At 37.7% G+C, this 15129-nt stretch overlaps 1 protein-coding gene across 2 annotated transcripts in view; it reads right to left on the reverse strand.

Annotated features, from left to right (window-relative positions):
- Positions 1–8369, reverse strand: part of Rab32 (RAS oncogene family member Rab32) — a 30879-nt gene extending 22510 nt beyond the window's left edge. The window contains exon 1 of one of the 2 annotated variants that reach the window (XM_076493752.1): positions 7936–8369. In XM_076493752.1, coding sequence (XP_076349867.1) covers positions 7936–7971 — 36 coding nt within the window. In that variant the 5' untranslated portion in view covers positions 7972–8369. The remainder of the gene's footprint in view (positions 1–7935) is intronic. The other variant, XM_076493751.1, reaches the window with a different exon arrangement.
- Between the last annotated feature and the right edge of the window lie 6760 nt (positions 8370–15129).

The following is a 15129-nucleotide window of genomic DNA, read 5'->3' on the forward strand; positions in this document are numbered from 1 at the left end:
TTATAAACGAAAATCAAGTATATTTAACCACATTTTCTCTCTAGATATGCCGAACTTAGTTACATGTATTAACGTATTTCCACCACACTTGTCGGGCCCGACATGGCCAGGTGGTTAAGGCACTCGACTCTTAATTATTGGGTCGCGGGTTTGAATCCCCGTCACATATGTTTACCATTTCGGCCGAGGGGGCGTTATAAGGTGACGGTCAATCCAATTATTTGTTGGTAAAAGAGTAGCCCAAGAGTTGGCGGTGGGTGGTTATGACTAGTTGCCTTCCTTCTAGTTTTACACTGCTCAATTAAGGACGGCTAGTGCAGATAGCCCTCGTGTAACTTTGCGCGAAATTCAAAACAAACCAGACAAGACCACAACTGTCAACTCTGACCTACCACAAAGAAAATATTTCTGGAATTAAAAAACTTTTTAAAATTTTGTGTTCGATGACCACAAAGTAAACTGTTACAGACAGTAGACGTAAGGGGTCAATAAGGACTTCCCCAAAGTTTTAGTATTAGTTATGTCAATCTATTATTTGTTGTAAAATATAAGTAAGCAACAGCGCCTTCAGAATAGGATGTTGAAAAGACAGTCAGGGAAACTTCTAGTGACATCACTACAGAGACACGAACACTTATCAACTCTTCAGCACAAATTAAGAAACCAGTTAAAACAGAGAATGTTTGCGTGATGTCAGGTTTATAAACTATGTAGCAAGTTTTTGAGCGTGCAAACCACGTGAACTATTAATCTCCTATTACTACTACTACTAACTTGACCAGTTTCACATCCACTGAAGACTAGAATCTTAAATCCATTTTACATACAAGGACTGTAATTCAGTTTATGTACATCAGCCAATTAGTGCTCTGGATTATGTAGGTCAAGGGAAATACGACCTAATGAAATAACCCACGTAACAACAACTTAATAATAGAAATAAACAAATGAATAGCCAATTCAGAAGTGAGTAGGTGTAACGGATCTAACAGTTAAAGATTATTCTGCACACGTACACGGACACAGTTTTGACACATACAACTTCTGACTAGACACTTGCACGTGTTGACCTCTTCACCAGAATCACCAGTTCAGCCCTTCTTCCATCTATAACTAATACACAAGTACAGATAACCTTACTGTTCCAGCACGAATAATACAGTTTGTGCTTTACAGGGGCGTGGGGGCAGACCCATATTGGAGAGATCTCCCCCTAACAGTAGACCCCACCTAAAATTTTGGGTTTTAGTGTTTAGAAATTTCTAAATTCTCTTTGCATCGGGTGTGTTCTTATAGCAAAGCTACATCGGGCTATCTGCTGAGCCCACAGAGAGGAATCGAACCCCTGAATTTAGCGTTGTAAATCCGTTGATTTACCGCTGTACCAGCGGGGGACCCCTACATCACGACTCCCACTGTCTAGAAAGTGTTACCACGCAGTTGACAGATGCTACATTTAGGAATAGCCAAGGTACTCGGTCGGCATAACACAAACATTCACACTAATAAAAGCAACAGTGACAGAAAGTTCTACTTAAAAAGATGATTGCCACTCACTTTCATTTGTTTCTCTATCCAACAAAGAGACTAAGAGACTAAACCAGAAAGTGACCAACCCACCAATTTGTTTCTCTATCCAACAAACTATCACTAAGATGCCAAACCAGAAAGTGACCAACCCACCAATTTGTTTCTCTATCCAACAAACCATCACTAAGATACCAAACCAGAAAGTGAGCAACCCACCAATTTGTTTCTCTATCCAACAAGCCATCACTAAGATACCAAACCAGAAAGTGAGCAACCCACCAATTTGTTTCTCTATCCAACAAGCCATCACTAAGATACCAAACCAGAAAGTGACCAACCCACCAATTTGTTCATCTTTCTTCTTGTTTCAATCCAGATAACTCTACAACTAATTTATCACTAACGTAAGTTTAAACCTAAATCAACTATACGTATTTCTGTGCAGTGCGCGATTAATTGCTTAATCTTAATAACTGGCAGTAAGTAAGCAAACGATCCCTTGAAGTTAGCATTTTTACAGAAATCTGATTTTCCTTAAAAAAGCTTAAGTACAGGCTGAAACAAGGATTATTAACTAATGATAGACGAACATTAAATGATTGTAACGTGTAATATACTCAATGCTTTGTACACTATATAACTGTTGTCTTTAGGGAGCCAACTCCTATATTATGAATGAAGAGGAGTGAAAATAACAAACAAATACACATAACACTAAATGTTATTATACACATTTATGGAATACACTAACAAGGGTAAAAACGTCACAAAACAACTAATAAAACATTTTGTAAATATAAAATGATTCAAGGATGGGAGTAACAAAAAGAATACAAATAAGAATATAGAGATTATAATGCTTTACATAGATTATCACTACGTTACTTTCATTACTGAAATGTAATGTTACACTGTAAAATGTATACTTAATTTCAGTATTACTGCAGTTGGATGTTATGTATTCCTGACTGTTGGTATACAGTTTGTTTATCAAAATATCATGATCAGTGTAAGACTGACTGTACGCTGTGTAAACATCAGCGTAGTGCACCTAAGAGCCGAAGACTTGCGTACAAGAAACACCATATAGAGTAAAAACGTCTTTATTATTACGCACTTGCTACCAGGTCGGTCGAATTCATCGACCTCGTAACCATTTTGTATTTGTTCATTTTACAGTCAGTTGTAGATTTAAGGTTGTGTGAGCCAAGGGGGCTAATACGTTTTGTGGGTCTCACAAAACCAATGTAATTTTACATAAAACAAAATTATTAATGGGCTCCCATTAAGACCATAGGCGCTGGGGCTAAGCCACTTATAGACCCTACCTAAGTACAACACTGTTTATAGTGTAACGTTAACTTTTTATTTAAAGTCTTGTAGAGATGATCTATGTGTAGCTGCATCATCCTATATTCTTGTTTTCACTGCCATCCATTCATCATCATACATTTACACAATGCTTTTTATTAGTTGTTTTTGTTTGTTATGTGCAGGATATTCATAGTTTGTTGAGGTTTAATAACAGAGCCTAAAGCCGTGTAAAAAGAGCCTGCGGTAATTATGGCTTTTATGATTATTAAAAGTAATAAATATTTCATAAAAGCACGAAATGCCTATTTATTTTACCTTTAACAATGATCTCCCTTCTGACACGGAAGGGTGGTTAAGGCACTCGACTCTTAATACGAGGGTCGTTGGTTCGAAACCCTGTCATACCAAACATGCTTGTCCTTTCAGCCGTGGGGGCGTTATAATGCTACGGTCAATCCCAATATTAGTTGGTAAAAGAGTAGCCCAGGAGTTGACGGTAAGTAGTGATGATTAGCTGCCTTCCCTCTAGTCTTACACTGCTAAATTAGGGACGACTAGCGTAGATAACCCATCGAGTAGTTTTGCACGAAATTCAAAACAAACCAAGCTCTTCTGATACACTCGTTCTGTATCCCCAAATTACCTTTTTAGCCCATTAGTTGTTTCCCAAATAAAAAAACAAAAACTAGAAACGCCACTACTACTACAGAATGCATTAACACAGACCGACATTGTGGTTTGGTTTTGTTTGAGTTTCGCGCAAAGCTACAGGAGGGCTATCTGCGCTAGCTATCCCTAATCTAGCAGTGATTCCCTTGTAATATGTATTTTCGTGATGAGATTTGAAATGTTTAACAAACACGAATCGATAAACAACACTGACAGCTTTACAATTTTTTTTCACTCATTTCATTTCGTTTTTAGTTTAGCCTGGAATCAATACACAAGTTTTGATACATCTGACCATATGCACCTAGCTTGTTGAAAGCTAATATAGACATGAATTATATCTAAACTTTAACAACAGATGTCCATTGTTCAGTTTGTTGGTTGTCAAGACCGTGTGTTTCCATTATTGTTGCAGTGTGTTGATGCAAGTTTCTGTACCACAACAACTTGAAACACCCATCAACTGATGACGAATGTTTAAAATCAGTTTAAGCAATGTACGTTCATCAGTAATCACGTATTTCAAAATAATAACTTGAACTTTACCTCAAAACTGTACAAGTATAACAAACCTTCTTCATAAACAACATTCTGAAGTTTACTTTCCATCTGGCAACAAACAGAAGATGTTGAAGTGATCCAACCCTGGAACACCCTACACCTCACGAGACAAGTGTGGTTGGACCCCTTAAAAATATTTACACTATCTATAGGGTCAGCCTGTCAAGATTGTTTGAGATTGACTCAATATGCTAGAAGTAATTAATCTATACGCTTTACAAAAGAAAACTAGGATTAAGGTCAGTTTTGACCCCCTTAGAACATTTTCCATAGTTCATAGTGTTTACATACAAATTTTGCTTGGTATTGCCTCAATAGCCTTGGAGGAGTTACGGTGTAAACCATTTCGTCTTTTTATACAAACGTATTAGGACAAAATTCAGAATTCAGGCCATCATCGAAAGTTAAATCACAAATGAAAATGTTATTAATCTTCATATTTACTACAACAGAAACAGTGGAAGTTTTGGGACTACAACAGAAACAGTGGAAGTTCAGTAAACAGTTGATGTTTTGTGTCCACTTTTGTTTTAATAATTGCAGATAGTCTTCCAGGCAGTTCTGAAACACGTTTAATCTAAGTTTCATTTCGAATTTTACTCCAAATGTCTCTAATACACTACCATACAGTTTCGTGGAAGTAGCTTTTGGTTTGTCAAGTTTTTGATCTATCAAATCTCAGATCTACTCAATTGGGTTGAAATCGGGGTTCTGTTGGGGCCATTGCATCATTTGAATGACTATAGCAGCTTATTTCTTAGCTAAGTAATCTCTGCATAGGTTGGATGAGTTTTATTCCACCTATTTTGCAAATATCTCCTATCGCCTTAGCAGAGAAAAACACTCCCAAACTATTACACTGCCTCCCTCCTGCTTTATGGTAGATACTATATACGAAGGTAAGTGGCTTTCACCTTTATTCTGCCGGACGTTTAATCTCAGCTTTCAACAAAATATTTCAAACTTGGACTCATCCGTCCATAACACCCTTTTCCAATCATCAACAGTACGATGTTTGTACGTTTTAACAAATTTCAGTCTGTTGACAATGTTTGTAGGTCGAAGTAAATGGTTATTTAACTGCTACACGACCAAATAGTTGATTCTCGTTCAGTCTTCTAGCTACTGTAAAACTGGACACTTTTCTATCATTTGGTACATGGTTGTTTATCTCATGCTTGAGATCAGTAGCAGTCTTCCTTTTGTCCTGAAGGCTGTATAAACAAAGATATTTAACATCTGTATCATTCAGTTGAGGTGTTCTATCTTTTCCTTTTATATTTTCAAATTCACCTGTCTTGGTCTAATGATCAGTGGTGTACTTGACAGTGTTTAGGGACCATTTAAAGTCTGCAGCAATTTGTCAGACAGTCCGATCAGCATCACGAAAAACTTTTAATGGATTCTCAGTTCTACTGAAAGCTCTCCACAATGTTTGGGGCGTGGCATGCGAAGAAAATTTAATATATAGTGTTAAACATTGTTTTTTATCAAGGTGTTGCTACATTGGTTTCTTCTAGCATATACTGGTACCACACACAAGCTCCTTACTAGTTTCTTTCCATATAGTTAAGACATTGCATGGAATACCATGATAGTTACTTCAGACCCTAAATGTTATCAATATGTTCGTTCATGCAGAGCCCTTATGACATGCTCTTGTTACAAGCATATGGTGTGACGGATTTTCTATTATATATTTACTTTAATATTAATGTTTGTTTTAGTTAAATATATATTTAGAAATACGTGTAACTTATACTGTTAAATCTGTTTTGAGAAATTCTCGCCTATTCACTAAATTTGTAGAAGATTCTCGAGTGTAAGAATTAACAAAATATGTTTTACGAAAGCACTAACGTATCGTAAGTATTGTTGGACCAGCTGAAATTTCTAGAAATCCACCTAAAACTTATGAACCAAAGCGAGGCGCCAAGAGATAGTATGTATTATTGGTTTGCTATAGTTGGTGTACTGTAAACCTCGGAAGATATAACTATGATTGACACTTATTAATCGGAAACTTTAGAAACGTTTATCGATTTTGAACATTACAAACCCCGTAACTCAGCGGATTAACATCGGATGTTAGTATCTTTTACGAAGACATCATACAACTTCAGCGGTGAAAAAGTCACGTGTGATCAACGAAAAGCTAGCTAGCTCCTCATTAACTGAATTGTACCTTTATGAACTCAGAATTAATTTACTCGTCGTGAACTCTCAATGAGATATCAAGGAATTTCCATACCAAACAGAAGATTTAATATTGTTTCCAAGTTTGTAAAACTTATGTACATAAATCATTATTTGTCATAACTATTTGAAATAGCCGTTATTAAAAAAATTGTATTATTATTTTTTATATTAAGAAAGGAATCTTTAAATTACCATTTAACTCAGTTTCAGACTATTTTAATCATAATACGTAACAAAGAAAATTCTAAATAAAACGTATTCTTGTCCTGACTCATTCAGTTGTCAGCGGCCCGGCATGACCAGGTGGTTAAGGTACTCGACTCGTAGTCTGAGGGTCGCGGGCTCGAATCCCTGTCTCAACAAATATGCTCACCCTTTCAGCCGTAGGGCGTTATAAAGTGACGGTAAATCCCACTATTCGTTGGTAAAAAGAGTAGCCCAAGAGTTGGCGGTGGGTGGTGATGACTAGTTGCCTTACCTCTAGTCTTACGCTATTAAATTAGGGACTGCTAGCACAGATAGCTCTCGAGTAGCTTTGCGCGAAATTAAAAACAACAACAACAAACAGTTGTCAACAGAAATCAGCGAAACATTACCACAGTGTTGAAAGTTACATTATGTAATACTATGGAATAATTAGAACCATAAAATAGAAAGAATGACAAAGTATTTTCTTGTCTTAATATTCGTCCACAGTACTGTAATATATATATACAGGACATGACAAAAGCTTGTGATGTTTTTTTCCCTCCCGAGATAATTAAAATCGTTTTATCTAATACATTGTAAGAGTTCAAGTCAACCATATCATGTTGTTCTCTACAGAGCAGACTGCGGATAAAGCTGGCCCCCATATTTACCGCAGACTGCTAAGTCTCGTGATTTCCTGCTCATTGCAAAGTTGTTGATGTTACGGGTCACTCTCAGTTTCACCGTCAAGTTTTACACGTGAAGACAGATATACAACATTCAATGTCCTCGTTTTTAATTACAACCTTGATCTGTCTCTCACTGCGTTCCATATATCAAAATTATAAGAATATTCTAACTATGAATAAAGTCCTCACCAATTTAAACATTTAGCACCTTGAAAATAGGCCTACACGTATCCAAGTGGCCTTATAACTAAGTGTTTACGGCCTTGCAAATAAGGTTTTATTCTACAGTTACATACTTCAACAGACACCACTGTATTACGGAATATGTCATAATTAACGAAATTCGTTAAAGTTGTAAAAACAAATGTCGTTAGTTCCGAGAGCGTGAGCCTGTATTCATACACCTCTCACCGCAATAAAACGTAGTGCGTTAAGTTTATAACCGTTAATTTTGGTCTTCGTGTAAGATAACGTAGCGACAAACGTTAACAAGGGTGAGTTAAAAACGAAATATGGAATTAGTTTCTTTAGATACTCATAAACAAACTTAAGGGTTCACGTTAATAAATAACGATTTACGAAATAATGGTTCCTTGCGCCTGACAATAACAAGGCGAAGGCGTAGTTTACCCCCATCCCCTCACTTCATATAAAATATATTCTTTATTTTCTTATGATCTAGAAGCAGTCTGATTTCGAAGACTAGAATATGAAAAAAATAGCTTTGGTAAATGGAAGTAATATGTCTAATAGTTAATACTATTATAATGATTTCGGCACCTACCACTTCTTCTGGCTGATTCATTCGGTTTGGAGCCATTGATCGCTCTAGAAAGTTTTCAAGCAGATATATTTATATAAATATCTAATGAAGTAAAACACAGGAATAACTTTGTATGCCGTCCTAAACGTAACACAGCGTAAACTGAGGCTTCGGCACGTGGACTCCCGACTAAAAACTCTCTTCTGACAATATGTTACGCAAGTTAGCTGAGGAGTCACGTGAGATACCACGATCAAAATCCAAGGGCCAGCAATTGTAAATGTCTTCATGATGTAAAGCCTTATCGAAGCTATTGTCTAGATGAAGTCAGAAACCGCCTTATTGTTTCGTAACCAATCATTTTGACACGAGCCATCATAATCTGTGACAACGATAAGAGCTCTAGGTAAACACCAAAATAATCACTACCACAGGAGAAGAATTTAGCAACACTATATTAGTATAAAGGTCACTTTCACTCGCGTGCTTCCACGTAAACAAAATTAATTTCAAAGAGAAAATCGCTCAAGTACAACTTGTTTAAGTTTGCATCAAAAATTGAAACTATCAAGCACTTGAGATTGATCGTATCAGTGATCAAAACGTTCTATCTGTTCTGAAAAGTAAGCTTACTAACTGTAAAAACTGTAGCTTGAAATAAAATATCACTTAATCAGTAAATACATTTAAACGAAACTATTAAAATATTACGAACTTCATGGTTTACGCAGGCCCGGCATGGCCAAGCGTGTTAAGGTGTGCGACTCGTAATCTGAGGGGGTCGCGGGTCGCATCCCGGTTGCGCCAAACATGCTCGCCCTTTCAGTCGTGGGGGCGTTATAATGTGACGGTCAATCCCACTATTCGTTGGTAAAAGAGTAGCCCAAGAGTTGGCGATGGGTGGTGATGACTAGATGCCTTCCCTCTAGTCTTACACTGCTAAATTAGGGACGGCTAGCACAGATAGCCCTCGAGTAGCTTTGTAAGTCCGCAGACATACCGCTGAGCCACTGGAGGAGGCACTAATGGTTGTCAAATCGGTGATAGTCTAAAAGTAGGCTTAGAAATTCTGAGGAAGGGTTGAGGCCATCTTCTTTGTTTTTTACTTTCGCGCAAAACTACACAAGGGCTATCTGCACGAGCCGTCCCTAATTTAGCAATGTAAAACTGGAGGGAAGGCAGCTGGTCATCACCACCAACCGCCAACTCTTAAGCTACTTTTCTACCAGGATTGACCGTAATATTATAACGCCCCTACGGCTGAAAGGGCGAGCATGTTTGGGGTGACGGGAATTCGAATCTACAACCCTCAGATTCCGAGGGTTGCATCAGCTGCCATTCGTTTTAGATGCTCCAACCTCGAAAGCAACCACTTCCTACTAAATCAGATTTTTTTCTCGCGAAGCTGTGAGAAGAAACTAGGAGATGTAATTACATTACAACATACCAAAATACAGAGATAGCGAAAACAATAGGGCCTATTGTGTAGTAAGCTATTAAGGCATATTTTGAAACAAAACAATTAACGAACATTGATAAAAAGTTAAACAAAGCACGGCACGTGCTCCCGTAATCAGTACGATAGGTTATAGAAACAATCGCTTTTGTGAGGTGCATTCTTTATTCGTAAATCAAAAATAGCTTTAAATAACAACATGCGATAAACCACTGTATCAATAGCCGACTGGGAAACATTGTTGTTTTTCCTACGAAAATCAAGAACCGAATTTTGCACTTCGTCATGTGCCCACAGAATGTAACAAATATTTATTCACGTCTAAATATGTTTGTTTGTTGGTTGTCAGGCGCAGTGTCGTGCCAACCGCAGGTGTCGAAACTCTGTTACAGGTTTTTTATAAGCTTTAAAACTCACCGTTGAGTGATGAGAGGGTTCACGGGTACGGATAAAAAGTGTTTGTTTTTAAGCTACATAATGAACTATCTGTAACTATCTTGCCCACCACAGATATTAAAATCCGCATTTTTAGCGTTATAAGCCTTGAGGCTTACTAGGGTTGATAGTGTTGTGAACCCCCAATAAAGCAGAACACAAATATATACTGTTTAGTATTTGCTTGGTATAAAGTTGCACACAAAGTAACGGCGTCCTTTGCTAAACAGAGTAGAAAATTTACACTTCACGGGCATACCCACACCTGCCTATATTCAAGATTTACACTTCACGGGCATACCCATACCTACCTATATTCAAGTTTCACACTTCATGGGCATATCCACACCTGATATTCAAGATTCACACTTTACGGGCATGCCCACACCTGCCTATATTCAAGATTTACACTTCACGGGCATATCCATACCTACCTATATTCAAGATTCACACTTCATGGGCATATCCACACCTGATATTCAAGATTCACACTTTACGGGCATGCCCACACCTGCCTATATTCAAGAGTTACACTTCACGGGCATACCCATACCTGCCTATATTCAGTAACAAATGTGTTAATGAAGCTCAGAAAGAAAAGGCCAAGACCTGATGGTAATGCCATCCTTATTGTAGGGTTATTTCTGTGTGAGATACATAAGTGTGATATATCTCCGACCCCTAGATAAACAGTTTCGTCATTCTTTGCCTCGTACCTTATTCCCGGAAAGACCTTGCAGATTTCTAACTATTTTCAGGAGTTTAGCCTACAAACGGTATTTAACTGAACCGTCAGGTAGTGGTTCCGTATTTAACCAGTATTATATTAGGGTACACAGTCAAATTTATTTACGAAATGATTCACTTTTCTGTGGCTCGGCGTGTTAAAGTTTTCGGCTCCTAATCTGAGGGTCGCGAGTCCGAATCCGAGTCGGACCAAACATCCTCGCCCTTTCAGCCGCGGGGGCGTTATAATGTAACGGTCAATCCGCCATTCGTTGGTAAAAGAGTAGCCCAAGAGCTGGTGGTGAGTGGTGATGACTAGCTGCTTTCCCTGTAGTCTTACACTGCTATATTAGGAATGGCTAGCACAGATAGCCCTCGTGTAGCTTTGCGCGAAATTAAACAAACAAACAAACAAACTTTTCTGTACAGCATCTTCTGAGCTAGTTGAAGTACTCTTACCCCAAGATTAACCTTATAATTTAAGAAGTGAAATAAAATACAGACAAGTCCAAACCATACTATGGGGTATCAAATCCGCACCTTCAGGCTGACCACCCACCCTTTGTTTTTGATAATGGGATCATTCTGCATTCGAAGTTATTTTAACTTAAATTATCCATCAGTCGTTGAGGAGGTTTAGAAATATTACGTACTTGTTTCAATACGCGGCTCGAATCTTGGGATTTTTGATTCGCAACCTGAGAAGTTAATGACTCGCTTATCTTGGATGTTGTTATCCTTAAATGTCTGGAGCCATTCTATTTAAATACACTAAATTAGGCTTATAATATTAACTTGGCTATTTTGAATATTTGGGTATCTAGGCCAGTACCACTTAAAATTAAATACACTGTCTTGACAAAATTATGCAATATACAATAATAACCTTCAGCGTTTCATTTTCGTTAACCCTAAATTGAATGTCAGCCACTTCAGCTTATCCAATAAGGTAAGTTTAAAAAAACTTTAATATTATTATTTTGATAAAATTATTTGTGTAAATATTTTTGTGGTTTTTTTATGTTTGTTTTTAAATTTCGCGCAAAGCTAAACGAGGCAGTGTAAGGTTAGAGGGAAAGCAGCTAGTCATCTCCATTCACCACCAATTGTTGGGCTATTCTTTTACCAACGAATAGTGGGGTTGACCGTCACATTATAACGCCCCCACGAGTGAAAGGGCGAGCGTGTTTGGGGTGACGATGAAGAAAATTTGTCAAAACTGTCTCAGGCTCTGCTTTGCCGAAAAATTCATTGTTCGTACAACAGCCATGTGTTATTTTCATTCAATTGTTTTAAAATAGTTTTTCGAAAAATAGAAAAAATGTGTAAATTTTAATCAGCTACGTTTTTGTTTTTTCTAAAGTTTTGGTTTGTTTGTTTGTTTTGGAATTTCGCACAAAGCTACTCGAGGGCTATCTATGCTAGCCGTCACTAATTTAGCAGTGTAAGACTAGAGGGAAGGTAGCTAGTCATCACCACCCACCGCCAACTCTTGGGCTACTCTTTTACCAACGACTAGTAAGATTGACCGTCACGTTATAACGCCCCCACGGCTGGGAGGACGAGCATGTTTGGCGCGACTCGGGCGCGAACCCGCGACCCTCAGATTACGAAGTGCACGCCTTACCATGCCAGGCCATTTTTTTTACTAAAGAAAAACATGTTGTAAAAGTAGAGTTATCATACGATTCGTGTGTAAAGTACGTTGTTATATATAAACATAAATTAATCTTATAATCATTAATTGTTTTCTCAAACTATTGAGGCCAAGGTTAAAGTTGATGTTATTTATAAGGATATATCACCTCGTGCTGAAAGCTAATAATACGTTATAAAACATTTTATCAGTTAGATTAAAACACAACAGTGAACTTTATGTTACCTGTAAGTAAAAAGTTATTATGTCAGCTGGTAACAGCCTGTAGCAGAGACCCTTAGAATACACCAAGTGTTTACATCTGTCCTGTTAGCACATATGCAAGAGTTTGGTCGCGGTCAAATAATGTTTTAATCCTGGTATGTTTCATTTTTCTGAATTTTATAAGTTTTTATAATAAGAATATAACACACAACTCAGCATGTCAATGTAACTAGGTCATTTATAAAATATAAAATGACAACTAACTAGAAAGAAAAAAATATGGTGCGCGTGCATTGTCTCACACTCCCCGATTTGTGCGTTAGAACTACCACTCGCCACAGTGGCATGTGTTAAAAACAGTTTTTATCTTAGTCATATCATCCAACAAATTATTAACCCACCATATCTCTTTCCCTCACCACAACAGCTCGTGTTAGATGCACTTTATTATCCAACAAATTATTAACCCACCATATCTCTTTCCCTCACCACAACAGCTCGTGTTAGATGCACTTTATTATCCAACAAATTATTAACCCACCATATCTCTTTCCCTCACCACAACAGCTCGTGTTAGATGCACTTTATTATCCAACAAATTATTAACCCACCATATCTCTTTCCCTCACCACAACAGCTCGTGTTAGATGCACTTTATTATCCAACAAATTATTAACCCATCATACCCCTTTCCCACGTTTGACACAATTTTTTCATCCAATAAATTCTTAACCCACCATATCTATTTACTTTGTTATATGTAATTTGTATCCAACAACTTCTTAACCCATAATATCCTTTCCCCTCACCACATCATCTGATGCGTTAGATCCAGTTTTTACCCAACAACTTCTTAACCCACAATAGCCCTTCCCCTCACCACATCATCTGATGCGTTAGATCCAGTTTTTACCCAACAACTTCTTAACCCACAATAGTCTCTTCCCTCACCACATCATCTGATGCGTTAAATCAAATTTTTACCCAACAACTTCTAACCCACAATAGCCTTTCCCCTCACCACATCATCTGATGCGTTAAATCAAATTTTTACCCAACAACTTCTTAACCCACAATAGCCCTTCCCCTCACCACATCATCTGATGCGTTAGATCCAATTTTTACCCAACAACTTCTTAACCCACAATAGCCCTTCCCTCACCACATCATTTGATGCGTTAGATCCAGTTTTTACCCAACAACTTCTTAACCCACAATAGCCCTTCCCCTCACCACATCATCTGATGCGTTAGATCCAGTTTTTACCCAACAACTTCTTAACCCACAATAGCCCTTCCCCTCACCACATCATCTGATGCGTTAGATCCAGTTTTTACCCAACAACTTCTTAACCCACAATAGCCCTTCCCCTCACCACATCATCTGATGCGTTAAATCAAATTTTTACCCAACAACTTCTTAACCCACAATAGCCCTTCCCCTCACCACATCATCTGATGCGTTAAATCAAATTTTACCCAACAACTTCTTACCCCACAATAGTCCTTCCCCTCACCACATCATCTGATGCGTTAGATCCAATTTTTACCCAACAACTTCTTAACCCACAATAGTCCTTCCCCTCACCACATCATCTGATGCGTTAGATCCAGTTTTTACCCAACAACTTCTTAACCCACAATAGCCCTTCCCCTCACCACATCATCTGATGCGTTAAATCAAATTTTTACCCAACAACTTCTTAACCCACAATAGCCCTTCCCCTCACCACATCATCTGATGCGTTAAATCAAATTTTTACCCAACAACTTCTTAACCCCACAATAGCCCTTCCCCTCACCACATCATCTGATGCGTTAGATCCAATTTTTACCCAACAACTTCTTAACCCACAATAGCCCTTCCCCTCACCACATCATTTGATGCGTTAGATCCAGTTTTTACCCAACAACTTCTTAACGCACAATAACCCTTTTCCTTACCACGGTATCTAATGTGTTGGATACAACTTTTATCCAACAAATAGTTCACTAACCATGTCCCTTTTGATTACCACAATGAGCCACAAGGAATACGTGTGTATGAAGTGGGAATGAAGTTTGGAAGTAAAAGTTTTGCTTTATCAATGGCAAGAATAACGACAATTAATATAAAGCAGATTTTTTATACCCACTATAAATATTTCAGTTGAAGAGCTACACATCGTCTTTTATCACATGTGTTTCAGTTGAACAGTTACACATTGCCTTTTAACACATATTTTCTACATCCTTGAACTAATATAGAAAATTTTTAAAGTTGGTTACTCGTGTAAGTATGTACAGTTTCCACATAATATATTGGTCTTTTAAGTTTCTTTTAACCAACATACCTATTGTTCAATGTCATTCATCTGAAATAATACCTTTTCTCCTTCTATGTCAAAGTATCTTTTATCTGGTCATCTCCTTACAGAGTATATTTTAATGAGTCATCTCCTTACACAGTATATTTTATTAAATTATCTCCTGTCAGAGTATATTTTAACGAGTCATCTCCTTAGACAGTATATTTTATCGGGTCGTCTCCTTACACAGTGTATTTTATTTTAATTATAACAATTACTTTAATGTCATCGTCACGGTAAAAGCTATGAGGCTATTGGACAGAAACACCACTGAACATTGTCAATCAACTTGGTTAGTGAGGAGTCGAAGCAATAGGTGCCTGCCTTTGGGGAGTAATCAGCAGCAGGTGTCTACCTTGGGGAGTAATCAAATCAAGGGATATGTGTGTG

Source organism: Tachypleus tridentatus, chromosome 3, assembly GCF_004210375.1.
Source record: "Tachypleus tridentatus isolate NWPU-2018 chromosome 3, ASM421037v1, whole genome shotgun sequence".
NCBI lineage: Eukaryota > Metazoa > Arthropoda > Merostomata > Xiphosura > Limulidae > Tachypleus > Tachypleus tridentatus.